We start from the raw sequence: 21,298 nt of genomic DNA on the forward strand, positions 1-21,298 counted from the left end.
TGTACTGGTCCCATTCCTATACCTTTTCAGTTTGTACTGGTCCCATTCCTATACCTTTTCAGTTTGTCTGGTCCCATTCCTATACCTTTTCAGTTTGTACTGGTCCCATTCCTATACCTTTTCAGTTTGTACTGGTCCCATTCCTATACCTTTTCAGTTTGTACTGGTCCCATTCCTATACCTTTTCAGTTTGTACTGGTCCCATTCCTATACCTTTTCAGTTTGTACTGGTCCCATTCCTATACCTTTTACTGGTCCCATTCCTATACCTTTTCAGTTTGTACTGGTCCCATTCCTATACCTTTTCAGTTTGTACTGGTCCCATTCCTATACCTTTTCAGTTTGTACTGGTCCCATTCCTATACCTATTTTCAGTTTGTACTGGTCCCATTCCTATACCTTTTCAGTTTGTACTGGTCCCATTCCTATACCTTTTCAGTTTGTACTGGTCCCATTCCTATACCTTTTCAGTTTGTACTGGTCCCATTCCTATACCTTTTCAGTTTGTACTGGTCCCATTCCTATACCTTTTCAGTTTGTACTGGTCCCATTCCTATACCTTTTCAGTTTGTACTGGTCCCATTCCTATACCTTTTCAGTTTGTACTGGTCCCATTATACCTTTTCAGTTTGTACTGGTCCCATTCCTATACCTTTTCAGTTTGTACTGGTCCCATTCCTATACCTTTTCAGTTTGTACTGGTCCCATTCCTATACCTTTTCAGTTTGTACTGGTCCCATTCCTATACCTTTTCAGTTTGTACTGGTCCCATTCCTATACCTTTTCAGTTTGTACTTTTCAGTTTGTACTGGTCCCATTCCTATACCTTTTCAGTTTGTACTGGTCCCATTCCTATACCTTTTCAGTTTGTTGGTACCTTTTCAGTTTGTACTGGTCCCATTCCTATACCTTTTCAGTTTGTACTGGTCCCATTCCTATACCTTTTCAGTTTGTACTGGTCCCATTCCTATACCTTTTCAGTTTGTACTGGTCCCATTCCTATACCTTTTCAGTTTGTTTGTACTGGTCCCATTCCTATACCTTTTCAGTTTGTACTGGTCCATTATACCTTTTCAGTTTGTACTGGTCCCATTCCTATACCTTTTCAGTTTGTACTGGTCCCATTCCTATACCTTTTCAGTTTGTACTGGTCCCATTCCTATACCTTTTCAGTTTGTACTGGTCCCATTCCTATACCTTTTCAGTTTGTACTGGTCCCATTCCTATACCTTTTCAGTTTGTACTGGTCCCATTCCTATACCTTTTCAGTTTGTACTGGTCCCATTCCTATACCTTTTCAGTTTGTACTGGTCCCATTCCTATACCTTTTCAGTTTGTACTGGTCCCATTCCTATACCTTTTCAGTTTGTACTGGTCCCATTCCTATACCTTTTCAGTTTGTACTGGTCCCATTCCTATACCTTTTCAGTTTGTACTGGTCCCATTCCTATACCTTTTCAGTTTGTACTGGTCCCATTCCTATACCTTTTCAGTTTGTACTGGTCCCATTCCTATACCTTTTCAGTTTGTTGGTCCCATTCCTGGTCTTTTCAGTTTGTACTGGTCCCATTCCTATACCTTTTCAGTTTGTACTGGTCCCATTCCTATACCTTTTCAGTTTGTACTGGTCCCATTCTATACCTTTTCAGTTTGTACTGGTCCCATTCCTATACCTTTTCAGTTTGTACTGGTCCCATTCCTATACCTTTTCAGTTTGTACTGGTCATTCCTATACCTTTTCAGTTTGTACTGGTCCCATTCCTATACCTTTTCAGTTTGTACTGGTCCCATTCCTATACCTTTTCAGTTTGTACTGGTCCCATTCCTATACCTTTTCAGTTTGTACTGGTCCCATTCCTATACCTTTTCAGTTTGTACTGGTCCTATACCTTTTCAGTTTGTACTGGTCCTATACCTTTTCAGTTTGTACTGGTCCTATACCTTTTCAGTTTGTACTGGTCCTATACCTTTTCAGTTTGTACTGGTCCTATACCTTTTCAGTTTGTACTGGTCCTATACCTTTTCAGTTTGTACTGGTCCTTTCAGTTTTCAGTTTGTCTGGTCCTATACCTTTTCAGTTTGTACTGGTCCTATACCTTTTCAGTTTGTACTGGTCCTATACCTTTTCAGTTTGTACTGGTCCTATACCTTTTCAGTTTGTACTGGTCCTATACCTTTTCAGTTTGTACTGGTCCTATACCTTTTCAGTTTGTACTGGTCCTATACCTTCAGTTTGTACTGGTCCTACTTTTCAGTTTGTACTGGTCCTATACCTTTTCAGTTTGTACTGGTCCTATACCTTTTCAGTTTGTACTGGTCCCATTCCTATACCTTTTCAGTTTGTACTGGTCCTATACCTTTTCAGTTTGTACTGGTCCTATACCTTTTCAGTTTGTACTGGTCCTATACCTTTTCATACTGGTCCTATACCTTTTCAGTTTGTACTGGTCTATACCTTTTCAGTTTGTACTGGTCCTATACCTTTTCAGTTTGTACTGGTCCTATACCTTTTCAGTTTGTATGGTCCTATACCTTTTCAGTTTGTACTGGTCCCATTCCTATACCTTTTCAGTTTGTACTGGTCCTATACCTTTTCAGTTTGTACTGGTCCTATACCTTTTCAGTTTGTACTGGTCCTATACCTTTTCAGTTTGTACTGGTCCTATACCTTTTCAGTTTGTACTGGTCCTATTCCTTTTCAGTTTGTACTGGTCCTATACCTTTTCAGTTTGTACTGGTCCTATACCTTTTCAGTTTGTACTGGTCCCATTCCTATACCTTTTCAGTTTGTACTGGTCCCATTCCTATACCTTTTCAGTTTGTACTGGTCCCATTCCTATACCTTTTCAGTTTGTACTGGTCCTATACCTTTTCAGTTTGTACTGGTCCTATACCTTTTCAGTTTGTACTGGTCCTATACCTTTTCAGTTTGTACTGGTCCTATACCTTTTCAGTTTGTACTGGTCCTATACCTTTTCAGTTTGTACTGGTCCTATACCTTTTCAGTTTGTACTGGTCCTATACCTTTTCAGTTTGTACTGGTACCTTTTCAGTTTGTACTGGTCCTATACCTTTTCAGTTTGTACTGGTCCTATACCTTTTCAGTTTGTACTACTGGTCCTTTTCATTCCTATACCTTTTCAGTTTGTACTGGTCCCATTCCTATACCTTTTCAGTTTGTACTGGTCCCATTCCTATACCTTTTCAGTTTGTACTGGTCCCATTCCTATACCTTTTCAGTTTGTACTGGTCCCATCCTATACCTTTTCAGTTTGTACTGGTCCCATTCCTATACCTTTTCAGTTTGTACTGGTCCCATTCCTATACCTTTTCAGTTTGTACTGGTCCCATTCCTATACCTTTTCAGTTTGTACTGGTCCCATTCCTATACCTTTTCAGTTTGTACTGGTCCCATTCCTATACCTTTTCAGTTTGTACTGGTCCCATTCCTATACCTTTTCAGTTTGTACTGGTCCCATTCCTATACCTTTTCAGTTTGTACTGGTCCCATTCCTATACCTTTTCAGTTTGTACTGGTCCCATTCCTATACCTTTTCAGTTTGTACTGGTCCCATTCCTATACCTTTTCAGTTTGTACTGGTCCCATTCCTATACCTTTTCAGTTTGTACTGGTCCTATACCTTTTCAGTTTGTACTGGTCCTATACCTTTTCAGTTTGTACTGGTCCTATACCTTTTCAGTTTGTACTGGTCCTATACCTTTTCAGTTTGTACTGGTCCTATACCTTTTCAGTTTGTACTGGTCCTATACCTTTTCAGTTTGTACTGGTCCTATACCTTTTCAGTTTGTACTGGTCCTATACCTTTTCAGTTTGTACTGGTCCTATACCTTTTCAGTTTGTACTGGTCCTATACCTTTTCAGTTTGTACTGGTCCTATACCTTTTCAGTTTGTACTGGTCCTTACCTTTTCAGTTTGTACTGGTCCTATACCTTTTCAGTTTGTACTGGTCCTATACCTTTTCAGTTTGTACTGGTCCTATACCTTTTCAGTTTGTACTGGTCCTATACCTTTTCAGTTTGTACTGGTCCTATACCTTTTCAGTTTGTACTGGTCCTATACCTTTTCAGTTTGTACTGGTCCTATACCTTTTCAGTTTGTACTGGTCCTATACCTTTTCAGTTTGTCCCATTCCTATACCTTTTCAGTTTGTCCCATTCCTATACCTTTTCAGTTTGTCCCATTCCTATACCTTTTCAGTTTGTCCCATTCCTATACCTTTTCAGTTTGTCCCATTCCTATACCTTTTCAGTTTGTCCCATTCCTATACCTTTTCAGTTTGTCCCATTCCTATACCTTTTCAGTTTGTCCCATTCCTATACCTTTTCAGTTTGTACCTTTTCAGTTTGTCCCATTCCTATACCTTTTCAGTTTGTACTGGTCCCATTCCTATACCTTTTCAGTTTGTACTGGTCCCATTCCTATACCTTTTCAGTTTGTACTGGTCCCATATACCTTTTCAGTTTGTACTGGTCCCATTCCTATTTCAGTTTGTACTGGTCCCATTCCTATACCTTTTCAGTTTGTACTGGTCCCATTCCTATACCTTTTCAGTTTGTACTGGTCCCATTCCTATACCTTTTCAGTTTGTACTGGTCCCATTCCTATACCTTTTCAGTTTGTACTGGTCCCATTCCTATACCTTTTCAGTTTGTACTGGTCCCATTCCTATACCTTTTCAGTTTGTACTGGTCCCATTCCTTCCTATATTCCTTTTCAGTTTGTACTGGTCCCATTCCTATACCTTTTCAGTTTGTACTGGTCCCATTCCTATACCTTTTCAGTTTGTACTGGTCCCATTCCTATACCTTTTCAGTTTGTACTGGTCCCATTCCTATACCTTTTCAGTTTGTACTGGTCCCATTCCTATACCTTTTCAGTTTGTACTGGTCCCATTCCTATACCTTTTCAGTTTGTACTGGTCCCATTCCTATACCTTTTCAGTTTGTACTGGTCCCATTCCTATACCTTTTCAGTTTGTACTGGTCCCATTCCTATACCTTTTCAGTTTGTACTGGTCCCATTCCTATACCTTTTCAGTTTGTACTGGTCCCATTCCTATACCTTTTCAGTTTGTACTGGTCCCATTCCTATACCTTTTCAGTTTGTACTGGTCCCATTCCTTCCTTTTCAGTTTGTACTGGTCCCATTCCTATACCTTTTCAGTTTGTACTGGTCCCATTCCTATACCTTTTCAGTTTGTACTGGTCCCATTCCTATACTGGTCCCATTCCTTTTACCTTTTCAGTTTGTACTGGTCCCATTCCTATACCTTTTCAGTTTGTACTGGTCCCATTCCTATACCTTTTCAGTTTGTACTGGTCCCATTCCTATACCTTTTCAGTTTGTACTGGTCCCATTCCTATACCTTTTCAGTTTGTACTGGTCCCATTCCTATACCTTTTCAGTTTGTACTGGTCCCATTCCTATACCTTTTCTACCCATATGAACACAAATACAATCTGTTTTTAATGATGTGTTTTCTCTCCAGAAACGGGCATGGTCGGACCATAAGAGGGAGTGTAAATGTCTCCGCAGTCTCCATCCCAGAATCCCCACTGACTCTGTCCGTCTGGCAGCCAGGATCATCTTTAGATTGGTACGCCTCCCCTGACTCGCTCAACGATTGGTTCAATGTCCTGAATTGACTGGTCAATCCGTTTTTTCAATCCAGTCATTTCAGGAAGTGATTTGAGACTCATTTCAGAAGTTGAAAAATCCTCACAGAAAATGAAGATGGAATTGAGCCCAACCCTTTACTAGGGTTAACAGACCTGGATGAGAAAGGTTGTTTCGTTTTTAGACGGTTCTCGTGATAAATAATTGATCTCGTCTAGTTTGACACTTTTACCATTTTCCTCTTTTGTTTTTCCACCACTTCTACCTCCTACATCTCTCTCCCTCCTCCCCCTCTCTCTCCCTCTTCTCTTCCTTTAGTTGAGTCCATTGCAGACTTCTCCAGGGCTGTGTTCTTTAGAGGAGCATGAGTCACGTAAGTCTCTCCCACCTCCCTTACAAAAGTGACATTCAATACTTTGTTTTGCCTTCCTCTTCTAACAAAACAACATATATACATATGGAAAGATACAGAGTCAATCACAATCTCCTCCACAGTTCTTTACATTCATCTATCAGACACAAACATCTACTCAGACAGCAGGAGAAGTCCTTTCTAGCCTGGCCAGGGTGGGACATGGCCGTGCATCTGCAGGTGGTGTTTACATGTTGTCCCCAGGTCTCAGATTAAGTACACAACGTCAGCTACAGGACCAGGTGTTGGTTAGATGTGACAAAGTGGGGACAGTATTAGACACAGGGACATTGTCAGACATATTGGGGACATCATACCTAGTTGAGATGGTACCAGACACAGTTTCAGACATAGTTTGGTCAGTGTAAGACATAACGGGGACTTTAGACAAGATGAGGACAGTGTCAGACACAGTGTGGACAGTAGTAGCGGCGGAAGGAGAAATTGTATCTGTCTGGCTAAAACCTGTGGCTCTCTTCCAGTCTCTTAGTCTAGCTAGCAGCTTCCCACAACATGGGAATATAACCAGAGCATCACTCCTCATGGAATATACAGGAAGCGGTCAAGACAGCTCAGATGTGACCAAAGCATTCTTCTCATTATAATGGTGATCACGAAGTCTCTGTTTTGACTATGTTGGTCGACTAGCATGCAGATACTGTATATGATAGAAACAGTATGGTGTCTGTCGGTGACCGTAACCAGTATTAATGGACCCAGGTTATTTCACTTGTAATTATCAGAAACTAAGATGGCGGCAGAGAGACTCCTCCAAGTACCTACTATGGAAACCACTAGGAAGGGAAAGGGAAGGAGAATAATAGGCACCACCACTAGATTATGGTTTTTGAAGATTTTTCTTTTCATTTTGTTCCCCCACTATTTATTTAACCAGGGGAAACCCATTGAGATCAGGGTCTCATTTTACAAGGTTGCCCTAGGAACAATACATCAACATGGTCAGTCTCAATACAACACTATACATTTACAATTACACATTAGAACAAATGCAATTCAAAAGCAGCAGATACAATTACACATCCGTCAACACAAGTGCAGTTACAGTGCATTCGGAAGGTATTCAGACCCCTTCCCGTTTTCCACATTTAGTTTCGTTACAGCCTTATTCTAAAATGTATTAAATACATGGTTTACCTCATCAATCTACACACAATACCCCATAATGACAAAGCGAAAACAGGTTTTTAGAAATGTTTGCAAATGTATTACAAATACAAAACAGAAATACCTTATTTACGTAAGTATTCAGACCCTTTGCGATGAGACTCGAAAATGAGCTCAAGTGCTTCCAGTGCATGTCAGAGCAAAAACCAAGCCATGAGGTCAAAGGAATTGTCTATAGAGCTCCGAGACAGGATTGTGTCGAGGCACAGATCTGGGGAAGGGTAACAAAACATTTCTGCAACATTGAAGCTCCCCAAGAACACAGTGGCCTCCTCCATCATTCTTAAATAGAAGAAGTTTGGAACCACCAAGACTTTTCCTGAGCTGGCCGTCCGGCCAAACTACCAATCGGGAGAGAGGACCTTGGTCAGGTAGGTGACAACCATCTCTGCAGCACTCCACCAATCAGGCCTTTATGGTAGAGTGGACAGACGGAAGCCACTCCTCAGTAAAAGGCACATGACAGCCCGCTTGGAGTTTGCCAAAAGGCGCCTAAAGGAACCAGTACATGAGAAGCAATATTGTCTGGTCTGATGAAACCAAGATTGAACTCTTTGGCCTGAATGCCAAGCGTCATGTCTGGCGGAAACCTGGCACTTGAAGCATGGTGGTGGCAGCATCATGCTGTGGGGATGATTTTCAGCGGCAGGGACTGGGAGACTACAGGACAACAACCTGTTGACAACAACAGGACAACAACCCTAAGCACACAGCCAGACTTTAACTCGATCGAACATCTCTGGAGAGACCTGAAAATAGCTATGCAGCAACTCTCCCCATCCATCCTGACAGAGCTTGAGAGGAACTGCAGAGAAGAATGGGAGAAACACCCACCAAATACAGGTGTGCCAAGCTTGTGGCGTCAGACCCAAGACTACTCGAGGCCGTAATCGCTGCCAAAGGTGCTTCAACAAAGTACAGAGTAAATGGTCTGAATACTTTTGGAAATGTGATATTTCAGTTTTGTATTTGTAATACATTTCTACAAACCTGTTTTTGCTTTGACATTTATTGTGTGCAGATTGATGAGTGAAAAACACAATTTAATCAGTTGTAGATGATATGGCTGTAATGTAACTAAATATAATATAAAGTCAAGGGGTCTGATTTACTTTACTTTAAGCATTTTCAGTAATGTCACGTTGGCGGAGAGCACCCACGCAGCAATGGAGAGTCAGTTGGATTTCCTAATGGAGAGATTACTCTGGTACCACAGCGCTTTCATCACATATCTCTCCAGGGGGGTGCACATCATCAAGAAAATGTTGACTAAGAGAAAGAAATGTACGTAAAATGTTTGGGTAAATCCTAACGGTTGTCCCCTGGTTATGAAATGCACAGCCCTGATTGAAGACCTAGATGAGATCTGAGATGAGAAGATGGATGACAAATATAACAGGAGCCACATCAGTAGCTCCGACGTAACAGAGTATAGCTAGCCACATCGATAGCAGGCAGAGCAACACAGTACAGTATGAAATCAATGGTCGCTTCGAAACCTCTTTGAGAGTGACTATTCATGTTCAGGAGATCTTAAGTATTCCAGATTTTTTTTCCCCCCCAGCACAGAATACCATATCTGAGGAGTCATGGAATGTATCGTATGATGTATGCTCCATTTCTATTTCAGAGTTCAAGTTTATGACAAGTTCCTAGTGTCATTTGTGTCGTGCATCTTATAATATAATATAATATATGCCATTTAGCAGACGCTTTTATCCAAAGCGACTTAGTCATGTGTGCATACATTCTACGTATGGGTGGTCCCGGGAATCGAACCCACTACCCTGGCGTTACAAGCGCCATGCTCTACCAACTGAGCTACAGAAGGACCATCTTGTCTTCTATGTAGAATCTCGTGTGATATCCATAGCTGAAGTACATTTCATATAGGCCTGATTTATGTGTGTTCTGTGTATTAAACTGTGATTAACGAACTGCAGCTCCTCAGTTTGGGTTGTTGATCGTCTCATGTGTATATAATATATTCTTTGTGTATTTTATGTTTTCAAGTGTTCCTAAATATATGAGCGTTGAATTGTTTTATCCCAGACTGTAGAGTTTACAGTAGACTGGTGAGCCACGTATATTCATTTACCCACCACAAACAACACTGTAGCAGGGACTTAATCGTCACTAAACAGAAACCTGTTAGACCGGTGTTTCCCAACTCTGCTCTTTGAGACCCCCAACAGCACTCAGCACTCGTCACTAAACAGAAACCTGTTAGACCGGTGTTTCCCAACTCTGCTCCTTGAGACCCCCAACAGCACTCAGCAATCGTCACTAAACAGAAACCTGTTAGACCGGTGTTTCCCAACTCTGCTCTTTGAGACCCCCAACAGCACTCAGCACTCGTCACTAAACAGAAACCTGTTAGACCGGTGTTTCCCAACTCTGCTCCTTGAGACCCCCAACAGCACTCAGCACTCGTCACTAAACAGAAACCTGTTAGACCGGTGTTTCCCAACTCTGCTCCTTGACACCCCCAACAGCACTCATTTTTGTTGTAGCCTCTGACAAACTCACCTGATTCAACTCATTGAGGGCTTGATGATTAGTGTACAAGTTGAATCCGGTGTGCTTGTCTGGGGGCTACAATAAAAATGTGTGCTGTTGGGGGTACTGGGAGGTACTGGAGGACTGGAGTTGGATCGTTTCTAATAATGTGGTGATTGATTGTATTTATTTGACATTACTTCATTCTTTTCATGACAATAAGGCCCGCATAAGTATAAACATTTTGATATATACTTCAACACATTACTATAGCACGAAATATTGATCTTTTCATGATGTACTGTTGACACCATTCTGAATCAGGTCATATTTATTTCTGTAAATCAAGTGTCATTTGTAGTAGTTACTTCTAGGATAGCCGATGTTGTGCGTACCTCTCTTTCTCTGTGTCTCTCTTGTGTGGATCGTTGCCGGTCTTCCCCTCGGCAACAAATATAGCATAGATTTATTTTTTGTCTTCATACTTCCAAGATGATTACTTAGCAGGAAATATGAATAATGCGAAAACAAAAGACCGACCGTGTCACTGTGCTCGTGAGGCTCCACTGACCGCTCTTTCTCCTATACAGACCTGTGTGATATGGGAGAGGAGAGGAGGGAGGGTCTGTCTCAGCTGAGCTCCATGCTCCAGCTCTACATCCAACAGGAAGTCCCCAACATCATGCAGGAACTACCCGCCGTGGACCCCCTCAGCCTGCTGGCCAAGGTAGATCACTGCAGCTGTGTGTTTGTGTGTGGCTTGCATGCATGCGAGACAGACAGACAGAACGATGTGTTGTCCCAATGATGTGAAACAAGATGAAGTAGTGAAGAGGCAGGGCTCACACTATAGTACCCAGTCTCTCTCACTGCAGCCTGTTTCTCTGCGCTGTTGGTGAGCTGGTCATACCTTCACATATGTCTAAAAGATTCCCAGCAGGCCTGATGTGTAAATGGTGTGTGTTTGTAGATAGTAAAAGTGTGTTGTTCCTGGTATTCCTGATGATCTCAATGTGTTTCTCAGCATGAAACCGGACCTCACTCCTCCCAGGTCTTCAACCTGCAGCTGCTTTCCACTCATGTACTTCTCTAGGCTGTTTCTGTCTCTTAATCGTGTGTGTGTGTGTGTGTGTGTGTGTGTGTGTCGCATGAATATACGTTTGTGTGTGAGATGAACTGTTATAAAAAGCAACAGCTGTTTTACATTACATGGCTAGCTAGCCTTCTGGGCCCATCTCTGTCTTTATAAACCATCTCACACCAAGACCTGGTTCTGATAACATACAGGTGTGTGTGTGTGCGTCATTCGTGTGTCAGAGAGAGACAGATGCTCTCTAAAGTGAATCCTTCTGTGGAACATCTACATAATGCAAATCAGTCCAACTTTAGTTCAGAGTTCCTGGACAGAGAAGGTGAGTTAAGGGGAGAGAGGAAGGGGGTGGTGTGGACAGACGGGGATGGACCGACGGACAATGAGACCGTCAGACGGCTGGACTGACAGACAGACAGGCAGACAAAAATTGCTGAATGACATTTTTTATTTCAGACAGGATTCACACTGCCCTTGGGATAACACACATACACACAAACACACACACACACATATAGACCCTTGGGAAAAAGGATTCTCTTTAGAGATGAATGGGATGTGGTTCACTTTTTAAAAAAAGTGTCATGCGAATTGAGGCTGTTCTGAGCGCAAAAGGGGGCTAACAAACGCTATTAGGAAGGTGTTCCTAATGTTTTGTACACTCAGTGGCCAGTTTATTAGGTACATCTAGAATCGGGTCAGAACCCCTTTTGCCTCCAGAACAGACCAAATTATTTTTGTCATGGAAACATTGCTCAATTGGTATCAAGGACTCTTAACGAGTAACAGGAAACCATTCCCCACTGCCACCACCAGCCTGTACCGTTGAGACCAGGCAGGATGGGGCCATGGGCCCAAATCCCGATTCTGCCGTCAGCATGACCCAACTGGAATCGGGATTTGTCGGAGCAGGCAATGTTTTTCCACTCCTCAATTGTCCAGTGTTGTTGATTCACTTGCCCACTGGGGCTGCTTCTTGTTTTTAGCTGATAGGAGTGGAACCCGGTGTGGTCGTCTGCTGCAATAGCCCATCCGCGGGCACGAGTTGTGTGTTCCGAGATGCCGTTCTGCACACCACTGTTTTTATTGCGTCGTTATTTGCCTGTTTGTGGCCCGCCTGTTAGCTTGCACGATTCTTGCCATTCTCCTTTTTTTACCTCTCATCAATGAGCTGTTTTCGTCCACAGGACTGCTGCTGACTGGATGTTTTCTGTTTGTCGCACCATTCTCGATAAACCATAGACTGTCGTGCTTGAAAAGCCTAGGAGACCTGCTGGAACCGGCGCGCATGGCACCAACTATCATACCACGCTCAAAGCCGCTTAGGTCACTCATTTTGTCAATTCTATCGTTCAATCGAACAGTAACTGAATGCCTTGATGCCTGTCAGCCTGCTTTAACCATTTTCATGAACGGGGTGGTGTACCTAATAAACAGTCCACTAAGTATGATAAAAAATAGTAATATTCTAACACAGTCATTTGATTAATAAAATGTTTAATCAATCGTCTTCCTCAAATGGTCCGGAGAATGAAGGAAATGATGATGCACTCTTTGCGAGAGGGAGGGAATCTGATTTGATTGGTCCTCAACTCAAAGGCTCAGACTCTTATTTTTAGGATAAAGTAAAGTTAGCCTGCCCCAGAGCAGGTTACATTCGAAGGATTCGTTACCATATAAATTTACCTGGTGTCGTGACTTTACATTCATTAATTATTTAATCCACGAACGATGTTTAATTGTTATCCAATTTAAATTAATCATTTAACACTTAACTCATTAGGATTTGGAGCACCACGGAAGAGGTTGTTTTAAAGAGTGACAATCTGAATTAAACTCTAAGGTATATCTATTACATCGATAAACACTCATCTTATAAATCTTATCATATCCTCATTCTGACAGTCATAGCCACATGCATCTGCAAAAACCACAGCCTTGCTCATGATTCAGTACTGCACCAATTGGTTTTAATTATTTATTTACTAGCTAACTAAATAATAACACAGAATAAACATACAACCTTTACATGAGATAAAGGTCCCTAGTGGACTGACACAATATGGCATTTTACCCAACGACATGGGGTGTAAGAAAGAGACACTTATCGTGGATACATTCTGTAACTATTTTCACAATCATATAGTTTGCACACGAACCGCCGCCCGTTCGAAATAAGAAATCATAAATGTATTTACGTGTGGGTGCTCTTGTCCGTTGTGTAGTCCTGAACATAACTACAGAGTTCACTCTTCCATTTGCGCCAGTCGTGATGATGGTTCCAGTGCGGTGAGGAGAGTAGTGCACTGCGGTGATTTGAGACTTGTAGTAGGATGGGATGGTTTGAAAAGTTTGAGATATTTGACTCAGGACAGCTAATCAGCTGTACCAGGGATTCTCTGAGAGGGGAGTTTTACGCCTCTTCCTCCTCGTGTTGATAGTCAGGATTTAGACCACTTCAGACGTGGGCTGCAGCTCCCCATCTTTCCTGTTCTAAAGAAAGGTGAGTTTATTTCTTCACCTTGTGTTCAGGTTCAAAGTTCCAACCATTTCAGACATGTAGCTATTGCGCCACGCTTTTCTGGTCTAAAGTTCATTTTGTTACCAAGGCTTTTTATGCACACTGGCCAAAGGGGACGTCTTTCCGTCTAACACGTTTTCTGACCTCGCTCGGGCCGTGGCTACTTAATGTGCAAAGGATATGATTGTAAGTTCTCTTATGACTCCTAAAATCACAATATCATAACAAAAATACTTCATCATTGTTTCATATCCTATGCACAACGCATTGGATGGAAACTTGACAGGTAAAGGGGGTATCCTTTTCAATTTAGTATTTTGTCCATACAGTTTTTATTGACATCACAAAATTAAAAACAATGTGACATCAGTTTTCTATAACTCCCCACTGACCATTCAGAACATTCTTTGATAGAATTATTGTTCCATTATCTACTTTTTTGGACATTATAGTTTTGGGTGGGTAAAAGTCTGGAGACCAGACATTCCTTTAGGCAATAACGGCGCGTAGAGCGAGAGTCCTCTCCTGCTTAATTACGACCGGGTGAGGAGGTGCCACACACCAGTTCTCCCCTCTGCGGGTGAGAGAAGGTCTGGTTACTGTCAGCCATTGCCAAACTGATCTGACCCAATGTGATCCTCACAGGACAGCCATGACACTGGCTAAAAGGTGATCCACTTTTGTGTCAACGGGTATTCCCGAGTTGAACTCAGAATTGACCAAAGCTAGCGCGTCAAACTCCTCTATCCCGTGTCGTAGTACGCCCCTCTGATTTGTAAAGAGTATGTTTTTGTACACAATTAAAGTGTGTTCCTGGTATTCCTGATGATCTCGTTGTGTTTCTCAGCATGAAACCGGAACTCACTCCTCCCAGGTCTTCAACTTGCAGCTGCTCTCACTCATGTACTTCTCTAGTCAGGCCTAGGCGTATATGTGTGTGTGTGTGTAATGTATCTATCTATTTTTTTGTTGTGTGTGAGCGAGCGCATTTAAATGAATGTCTTGTTTAAATTGTTTATTTACAGTTGCGTGATTTGTTAGAATTTTGTGTGTTATCCCAGACTAGAATTGGAACCAGAGAGGGGTTTAGTTAAGGTGATGGTCTTGTCAGGGACGCACAAACAACTGTTGTGTGAATGTACATTTGTGTGTTTTTATTAGATTGTGTGTGAGATGAACTGTTATAAAAAGCAACAGCTGTTTAACATTACATGGCTAGCTAGCCTCCTGGGCCCATCTCTGTCTTTATAAACCATCTCATACCAAGACCTGGTTCTGATAACCATCACTGTTCAAATAGCAAACATACACACGTATGTGTGTCAGAGAGAGACAAAGAAAGCTCTCTACAGTGAGTCCTTCTGTGGAACTCCACATCCTATAGTACATCATGCAAACGGGAGAGCGGTACAGACTGACAGGTGGACAGAACTGGTCTGATTAGGCTGAGGCATCATGGAAGGAAAGTATCATCTCCATTACAAATGAGTGAGTGGGCTGTTTCTCCACTTAGTGTAGTCTCTTCCCCGAACGAATAGTTCAATATCAAACAGGATTCACACCGGCCCTGGGATAACACATGCACACACTCTGGGATAAGTGTGTGTTTTGTGTGTGTGTTTTCACTGTTATTGTATTTATTTATTCGTTATTAAGTCAAAATTATCCTCGGCCTTGACTGGTGTGGACGAGGAATTCCCAATTAGTGTGGGATAGAAAAAGTGTCTGTGGAGATGAGAACTGGAAAACCCTGATTTTTAAACAGGAATGCTCCGATGGGACCTCTAACATTCCGAGGGAGGAAAAGAGCGATGGCGAGAGGAGTATCGACTCGTTTAATTAAAGTTGCGGAGCGAGGGTTGGTTGTCACCCTGGAGAAAGGGAGCGGGAGAGAAAGAGATTGTGAGAGAGTTATTGAAACAGAATACTCCTCATGCATTCATGAGCACAGATAGAATATATTCTTCTGTAAGGTTCTGTTACTGTTGGAATCTTTCAGCTCTTGTTTGACTTGCTTGGTTTCTTTTGGTTTCTGAAGAATAACTGAGTAAATTACCCTATGCAATGGGGTGCTGGCTGGATGAACATACAGCTTAGACTTATTTTGGTTTTGGTCAATGACTGATATCTCATACGTGGCTAGGGTGAACCAGAGATGGATGGAGAGAGCGATGAAGTGGCAGACAGAAAATGGCAGGTCTGTATCCATCTACCCCGGGAGAAAAAGAGAGCTGGAGAGTCGGGGAGAGAGACCACCCACTCAGATGTATGTGTGTGTGTGTGTGTGCGCGCGCGTGGTGTCTGGCCTTTTGCACTTTGCCCTTTGAACATACGTGTGACATATGTTGGCATCAGGTCTGAGACACTCCTCCTCATCACTCACTCCCTTTCACTTTTCCCTCCTTTAATCTCTCTCTTCCCCCAGGCTGAATATTGCCTTTGGTCATTCAATAATAATATTGTGTGTGGGTGTGGCTGCCTGAGGGAGGGCCAGTGCAGACACACTCATAATTACCCTTGAGGTCATTGAGGTCAATGGCCATACGGCAGACCACCAAAATCATATACTGGTATAGACACATGGCATACACAGTATTCCTGATAATCCCATTATGGGAACGTGGAGTTGACAGTGGGAGAGAACCACAGCACCTGGGAATGATGGCTGTTGGATGGAATACTACACTGTTTCAGCTCCATGGAATTACCACTAATTCTCATAGTTTATTATGGTATGTCCAGTATTCCGTGGCAGTGTTTCTTAACCTTTTTTTTATTCCAGGGACTGCCATGGTCTTTTCTGAGCAAGGAACAGGCAAGCTATGGCCCTTCCTCCTTGGGTTTATATTACATCTAACACTATAGATCTAATTAAACGAGTGTCAGGCTTCTGACTATCTCAGGGACCGCTCAGCATTATCCTAGGGACCGGTAGTGGCCCCCGGACCGCAGGCTGAGCAACACTGCTCCCTGGCCTCCCTGTCATTTGATCCCAGGTGCTAGGTAGCACCTCGGTATAGGGAGGGAAACTTCACCTGATAGTAGCTGAATGTAACATGAATGCAATACACCATCATATTATTATGCAGCTGTAGCCAATGCTAGGCTTATGACCATGATAATTCACTGATATTAAATCCTCTCAATGAAGAGACACTGAAAACGTTCAGAGAGCTGAGGGCCGTAGGTAGTAGTTTGCACATACACACACACACATCGGGACCAAGGCGATGTGCATTGTTCCACAGTGACTTCCTGTGGGAGAGGAAATTATGCACCTCTGCTGTCCCATCAACCTCTCCTTCTCGCCCCACTGACCTAGCGCACACACACACACACACACACACACACACACACACACACACACACACACACACACACACACACACACACACACACACACAAATCTATGTAGGAATGAATTAAGACTATATAGGTATATGAATGAGCAATGTCAGAGCGGAACGGACTAAGATACAGTAGAATAGTATAGAATAGAGTATATACATATGACATGAGTAATGCAAGATATATAAACATTTTTAAGTGACTAAGATACTGGAGAAGTATAGAGAACAGTATATACATATGAGATGAGTAATGCCAGATGTGTAAACATTATTAAGTGACTAAGATAGAATAGAATACAGTATATACATATGAGATGAGTAATGCCAGATGTAAACATTATTAAAGTGACTAGTGTTCCATTCCTTAAAGTGGCCAGTGATTTCTAGTCTATACCTATAGGCAGCAACCTCTGTGCTAGTGATGGCTGTTTAACAGCCTGATGGCCTTGAGATGGAAGCTGTTTTTCAGTCTCCCGGTCCCAGCATTGATGCACCTGTACTGACGTCGCCTTCTGGATGATAGCGGGGTGAACAGGCAATGGCTCGGGTGGTTGATGTCCTTGATGATCTTTTTGGCCTTCCTGTGACTTTGGGTGCTGTAGGTGTCCAGGAGGGTGGGTAGTTTGCCCCCGGTAATGCGTTGGGCAGACTGCACCACCCTCTGGAGACCCCTGCGGTTGCGTGCGGTGCAGTTGCCATACCAGGCGGTGATACAGCCTGACGGGATGCTTTTAATTGTGCATCTGTAAAAATCTGTGAGGGTTTTAGGTGACAAGCCACATTTCTTTAGCCTCCTGAGGTTGAAGAGGCATGACATCAGTGTTACGGTGACCTTGTACTAGTAACCTATATCTCTGTGGTTTCACATGTATTGTAATGCAGCCTGTCATTCTCTATGCCACTAACAGGGGGCACTGTGTTCTCAGGTATGAGCCCACTCTCTTGTTTTAACTCTCTCTTCTCTCTCTCCCCCCATTTGTCTCTTTTTCTCTCTCTCCTGCTGGAATGGGTAGAGTAGATGAATAATGCATAGGTGGATGGGGCAAGAGGGAAGGAGGGCTAAGAAAACATGTTTTAAAGATATGATTAGGTACCATGTTTTTAGAATGTTCCGTGTATAGGCACTTTATATGAGCTGAAGGTGTGTGTGTGTGTGGGGGGGTGGTAGAAGGCTCTGGTGAAAGGCTAGTGGGTTTTAGCTGTAAAATGCCCCATTTAAGATTCCACTCAGTTGCAGAGAGCCTTATTTGGTGTGTTTGTGTGTGTGAGCACTAGTTAATTATTCTTCATCTTAATAATACTACCTTCCCTTACCCATGTCCTACTGCCCATTAAATTTAAGCCTCTTCATTGTAATGTTCAGTGCCTTGCAAAATTATTCATCCCCCTTGGCGTTTTTCCTATTTTGTTGCTTTACTACCTGCAATTTGAATGGATTTTTATTTGGATTTCATGTAATGGACATACATAAAATAGTCCAAATTGGTGAAGTGAAAATGTAAAAAAATATGTTTAAAAAAAGAAAAGAAAAGAAAAGTGGTGTGTGCATATGTATTCACCCCCTTTGCTATGAAGCCCCTAAATAAGTTCTGGTGCCACCGCATACCTTCAGAAGTTACATAATTAGTTAGATTGCACACAGGTGGACTTTATTTAAGTGTCTGCCAAATGATCTCAGTATACCTACACCTGTTCTGAAAGGCCCCAGAGTCTGCAAGACCACTAAGCAAGGGGCACCACCAAGCAAGCGGCACAATGAAGACCAATGAGCTCTCCAAACAGGTCAGGGACAAAGTTGTGGAGAAGTACAGATCAGGGTTGGGCTATACAAAAATATTCAAAACTTTGAACATCCCACGGCACACCATTTTTAAAAATCCGTTATTCAAACATTTAAAGAATATGGCACCACAACAAACCTGCCAAGAGAGGGCCACCCACCAAAACTCACGGACCAGGCACGGTGGGGGCATTAATCAGAGACAACAAAGAGACCAAAGTTAACCCTGAAGTAGCTGCATCAAGGAAAATGCTATGTCTGGCGCAAACCCAACACCTCTCATCACCCCGAGAATACCATCCCCACAGTGAAGCATGGTGGTGGCAGCATCATGCTGTGGGGATGTTTTTCATCGGCAGGGACTGAGAAACTGGTCAGAATTGAAGGAATGATGGATGGTGCTAAATACAGGGACATTCTTGAGGGAAACCTGTTTCAGTTTTCCAGAGATTTGAGACTGGGATGTAGGTTCACCTTCTAGCAGGACAATGACCCTAAGCATACTGCTAAAGCAACACTCAAGTGGTTTAAGGGGAAACATTTAAATGTCTTGGAATGGCCCAGTCAAAGCCCAGACCTCAGTCCAATTGAGAATCTGTGGTATAACTTAAAGATTGCAGTACACCAGCGGAACCCATCCAACTCAAAGGAGATGGAGCAGTTTTGCCTTGAAGAATGGCCAAAAATCCCAGTGGCTAGATGTGCCAAGCTTGTCGATACATACCCAAGGGACTTGCAGCTGTAATTGCTGCAAAAGGTGACTCTACAAAGTATTGACTTTGGTTGAGTAGTTCCGCATGCTGACGTTGGCCAGTCAGCGTGGCTGTATTTTAGAGGCCCCCATAATGGTGGTGTAGATAGTTTTTTGTTTTGCCTTTTTAAGCCAATTTCCTGGAATTGTACAAATTTCTCCATGGAGCTGAGAGATTTATTAGCAGTTCTAAGGTTAACTGCAATTCTACACATTTTACCATGGAGTTGAGAGAAAATGTTGCAGTTTTAATGCTAATTTCCTGCAATTCTATACATTTTTCCATGGCTAATAGTGTTCTTTTGCTCAAACATAATAACAAAATCAAAACTGCTAAATTCAATATTTTGTGAATTTTCAATTCTCTGTGACTGTCTAGTTTTTATATTTGATTGATTGTTAGTTCTCACAGTTTAGTCAGTTAGGAAAGCTAAGGCTAGCTTTTTCAAACAGAATTTGCATCCTGTAGCACTAATTCCAGAAAGTTTTGGGACACTAAAGTCCATGGAGGATAAAAGCACCACCTCCCAGCTGCCAACTGCACTGAGGCTAAGAACCACTATCACCACCAATAAACCTACGATAATCGATAATTACAATTTTTCTACGGCTGACCATGCTTTTCACCTGGCTACCCTTACCCTGGCCAACAGCTCTGCACCCCCCTCTGGAAGCAACGGCAGCACAAGAACTGTTCGTCGAGAGCTTCATGAAATGGGTTTCCATGGCTGAACAGCTGCAGACAAGAATAAGATCACCATGCACAATGGCAAGCGTCGGCTGGAGTGGTGTAAAGCTCGCCGCCATTGGACTCAGTCCGACGGACGCATCTGGATTTGGCGGTTGCCAGGAGAACGCTACCTACCCGATTTGCATCGTGGTAACTGTACATTTTGATGGAGGATGTCTGGGGCTGTTTTTCATGGTTTGGGTTAGGCCCCTTAGTTCCAGTGAAGGGAAATCTTAATGATAGAGCATACAAAGCTCAACAATAAGCTAAAGACCCTGGGACTAGACATCTCCCTCTGCAACTGGATCCTGGACTTCCTGATGGCCCGCCCCCAGGTGGTAAGGGTAGGTAACAACACATCCGAAAACATTTGGCATGGGTCCTCAGGTCCTCAAAAGGTTCTACAGCTGCACCATCGAGAGCATCCTGACTATTTGCATCACTGCCTGGTATGGCAGCAGCTGCTCGGCTTCTGACCACAAGGCACTACAGAGGGTAGTGCGAACGGCCCAGTACATCACTGGGGCAAAGCTGCCTGCCATCCAGGACCTCTACACCAGGCGGTGTCAGAGGAAGGACCTAAAAATTGTCAAAGACTCCAGCCACCCTAGTCATAGATTGTTCTCTCTACTACCACACGGCAAGCGGTACTGGAGCCCCAAGTCGAGGTCCAAGAGGCTTCTAAACAGATTCTACCCCCAAGCCATAAGAGTCCTGAACATCTAGTCAAATGGCTACCCAGACTATTTTTATTGCCCCCCCTCTCTCCACACCACTGCCACTCTCTGTTGTCATCTATGTATAGTCACTTTAATTAACTCTACCTACATGTACATAATACCTCAACTAACCTGTGCTCCGCATGTTGACTCTGTACCGGCACCCCCTGTATATATTGTTCTTTTTTACTGCTGCTCTTTATTTACTTGTTACTTTTATTCTTATCTGTATTTTTTGAAACTGCACTGTTGGTTAGGGGCTCGTAAGTAAGCATTTCACTGTAAGGTCTACCTGTTGTATTCGGCGCAGGTGACTAATCAAATTTGATTTGACAATGACATTCTTGACAATTCTGTGCTTCCAACTTTGTCAACAGTTTGGGGAAGGCCCTTTTAGCATGACAATGCCCCCCGTGCACAAAGCGAGGTCCATAGAGAAATGGTTTGTCGAGGTCAGTGTGGAAGAACTTGACTGACCTGCACAGAGCCCTGACCTCAACCCCATCGAACACCTTTGGGATGAATTGGAATGCTGACTGTGAGCCAGGCCTAATCGCCAACATCAGTCCCGACCTCATAATGTTCCAGCTTCTCGTGGAAAGCCTTCCTAGAAGAGTGGAGG

At 42.8% G+C, this 21,298-nt stretch overlaps 1 protein-coding gene across 1 annotated transcript in view; it reads left to right on the forward strand.

Moving 5' to 3' along the window:
* smyd3 (SET and MYND domain containing 3) overlaps nucleotides 1–21,298 on the forward strand; it is a 243,372-nt gene that overhangs the window by 31,985 nt on the left and 190,089 nt on the right. The window contains exons 3-5 of the mRNA XM_052496989.1: nucleotides 5,512–5,619; nucleotides 5,958–6,012; nucleotides 10,326–10,462. Of these exons, the coding sequence (XP_052352949.1) occupies nucleotides 5,512–5,619; nucleotides 5,958–6,012; nucleotides 10,326–10,462 (300 nt within the window). The remainder of the gene's footprint in view (nucleotides 1–5,511; nucleotides 5,620–5,957; nucleotides 6,013–10,325; nucleotides 10,463–21,298) is intronic.

This window comes from Oncorhynchus keta, chromosome 35 (assembly GCF_023373465.1).
Source record: "Oncorhynchus keta strain PuntledgeMale-10-30-2019 chromosome 35, Oket_V2, whole genome shotgun sequence".
NCBI lineage: Eukaryota > Metazoa > Chordata > Actinopteri > Salmoniformes > Salmonidae > Oncorhynchus > Oncorhynchus keta.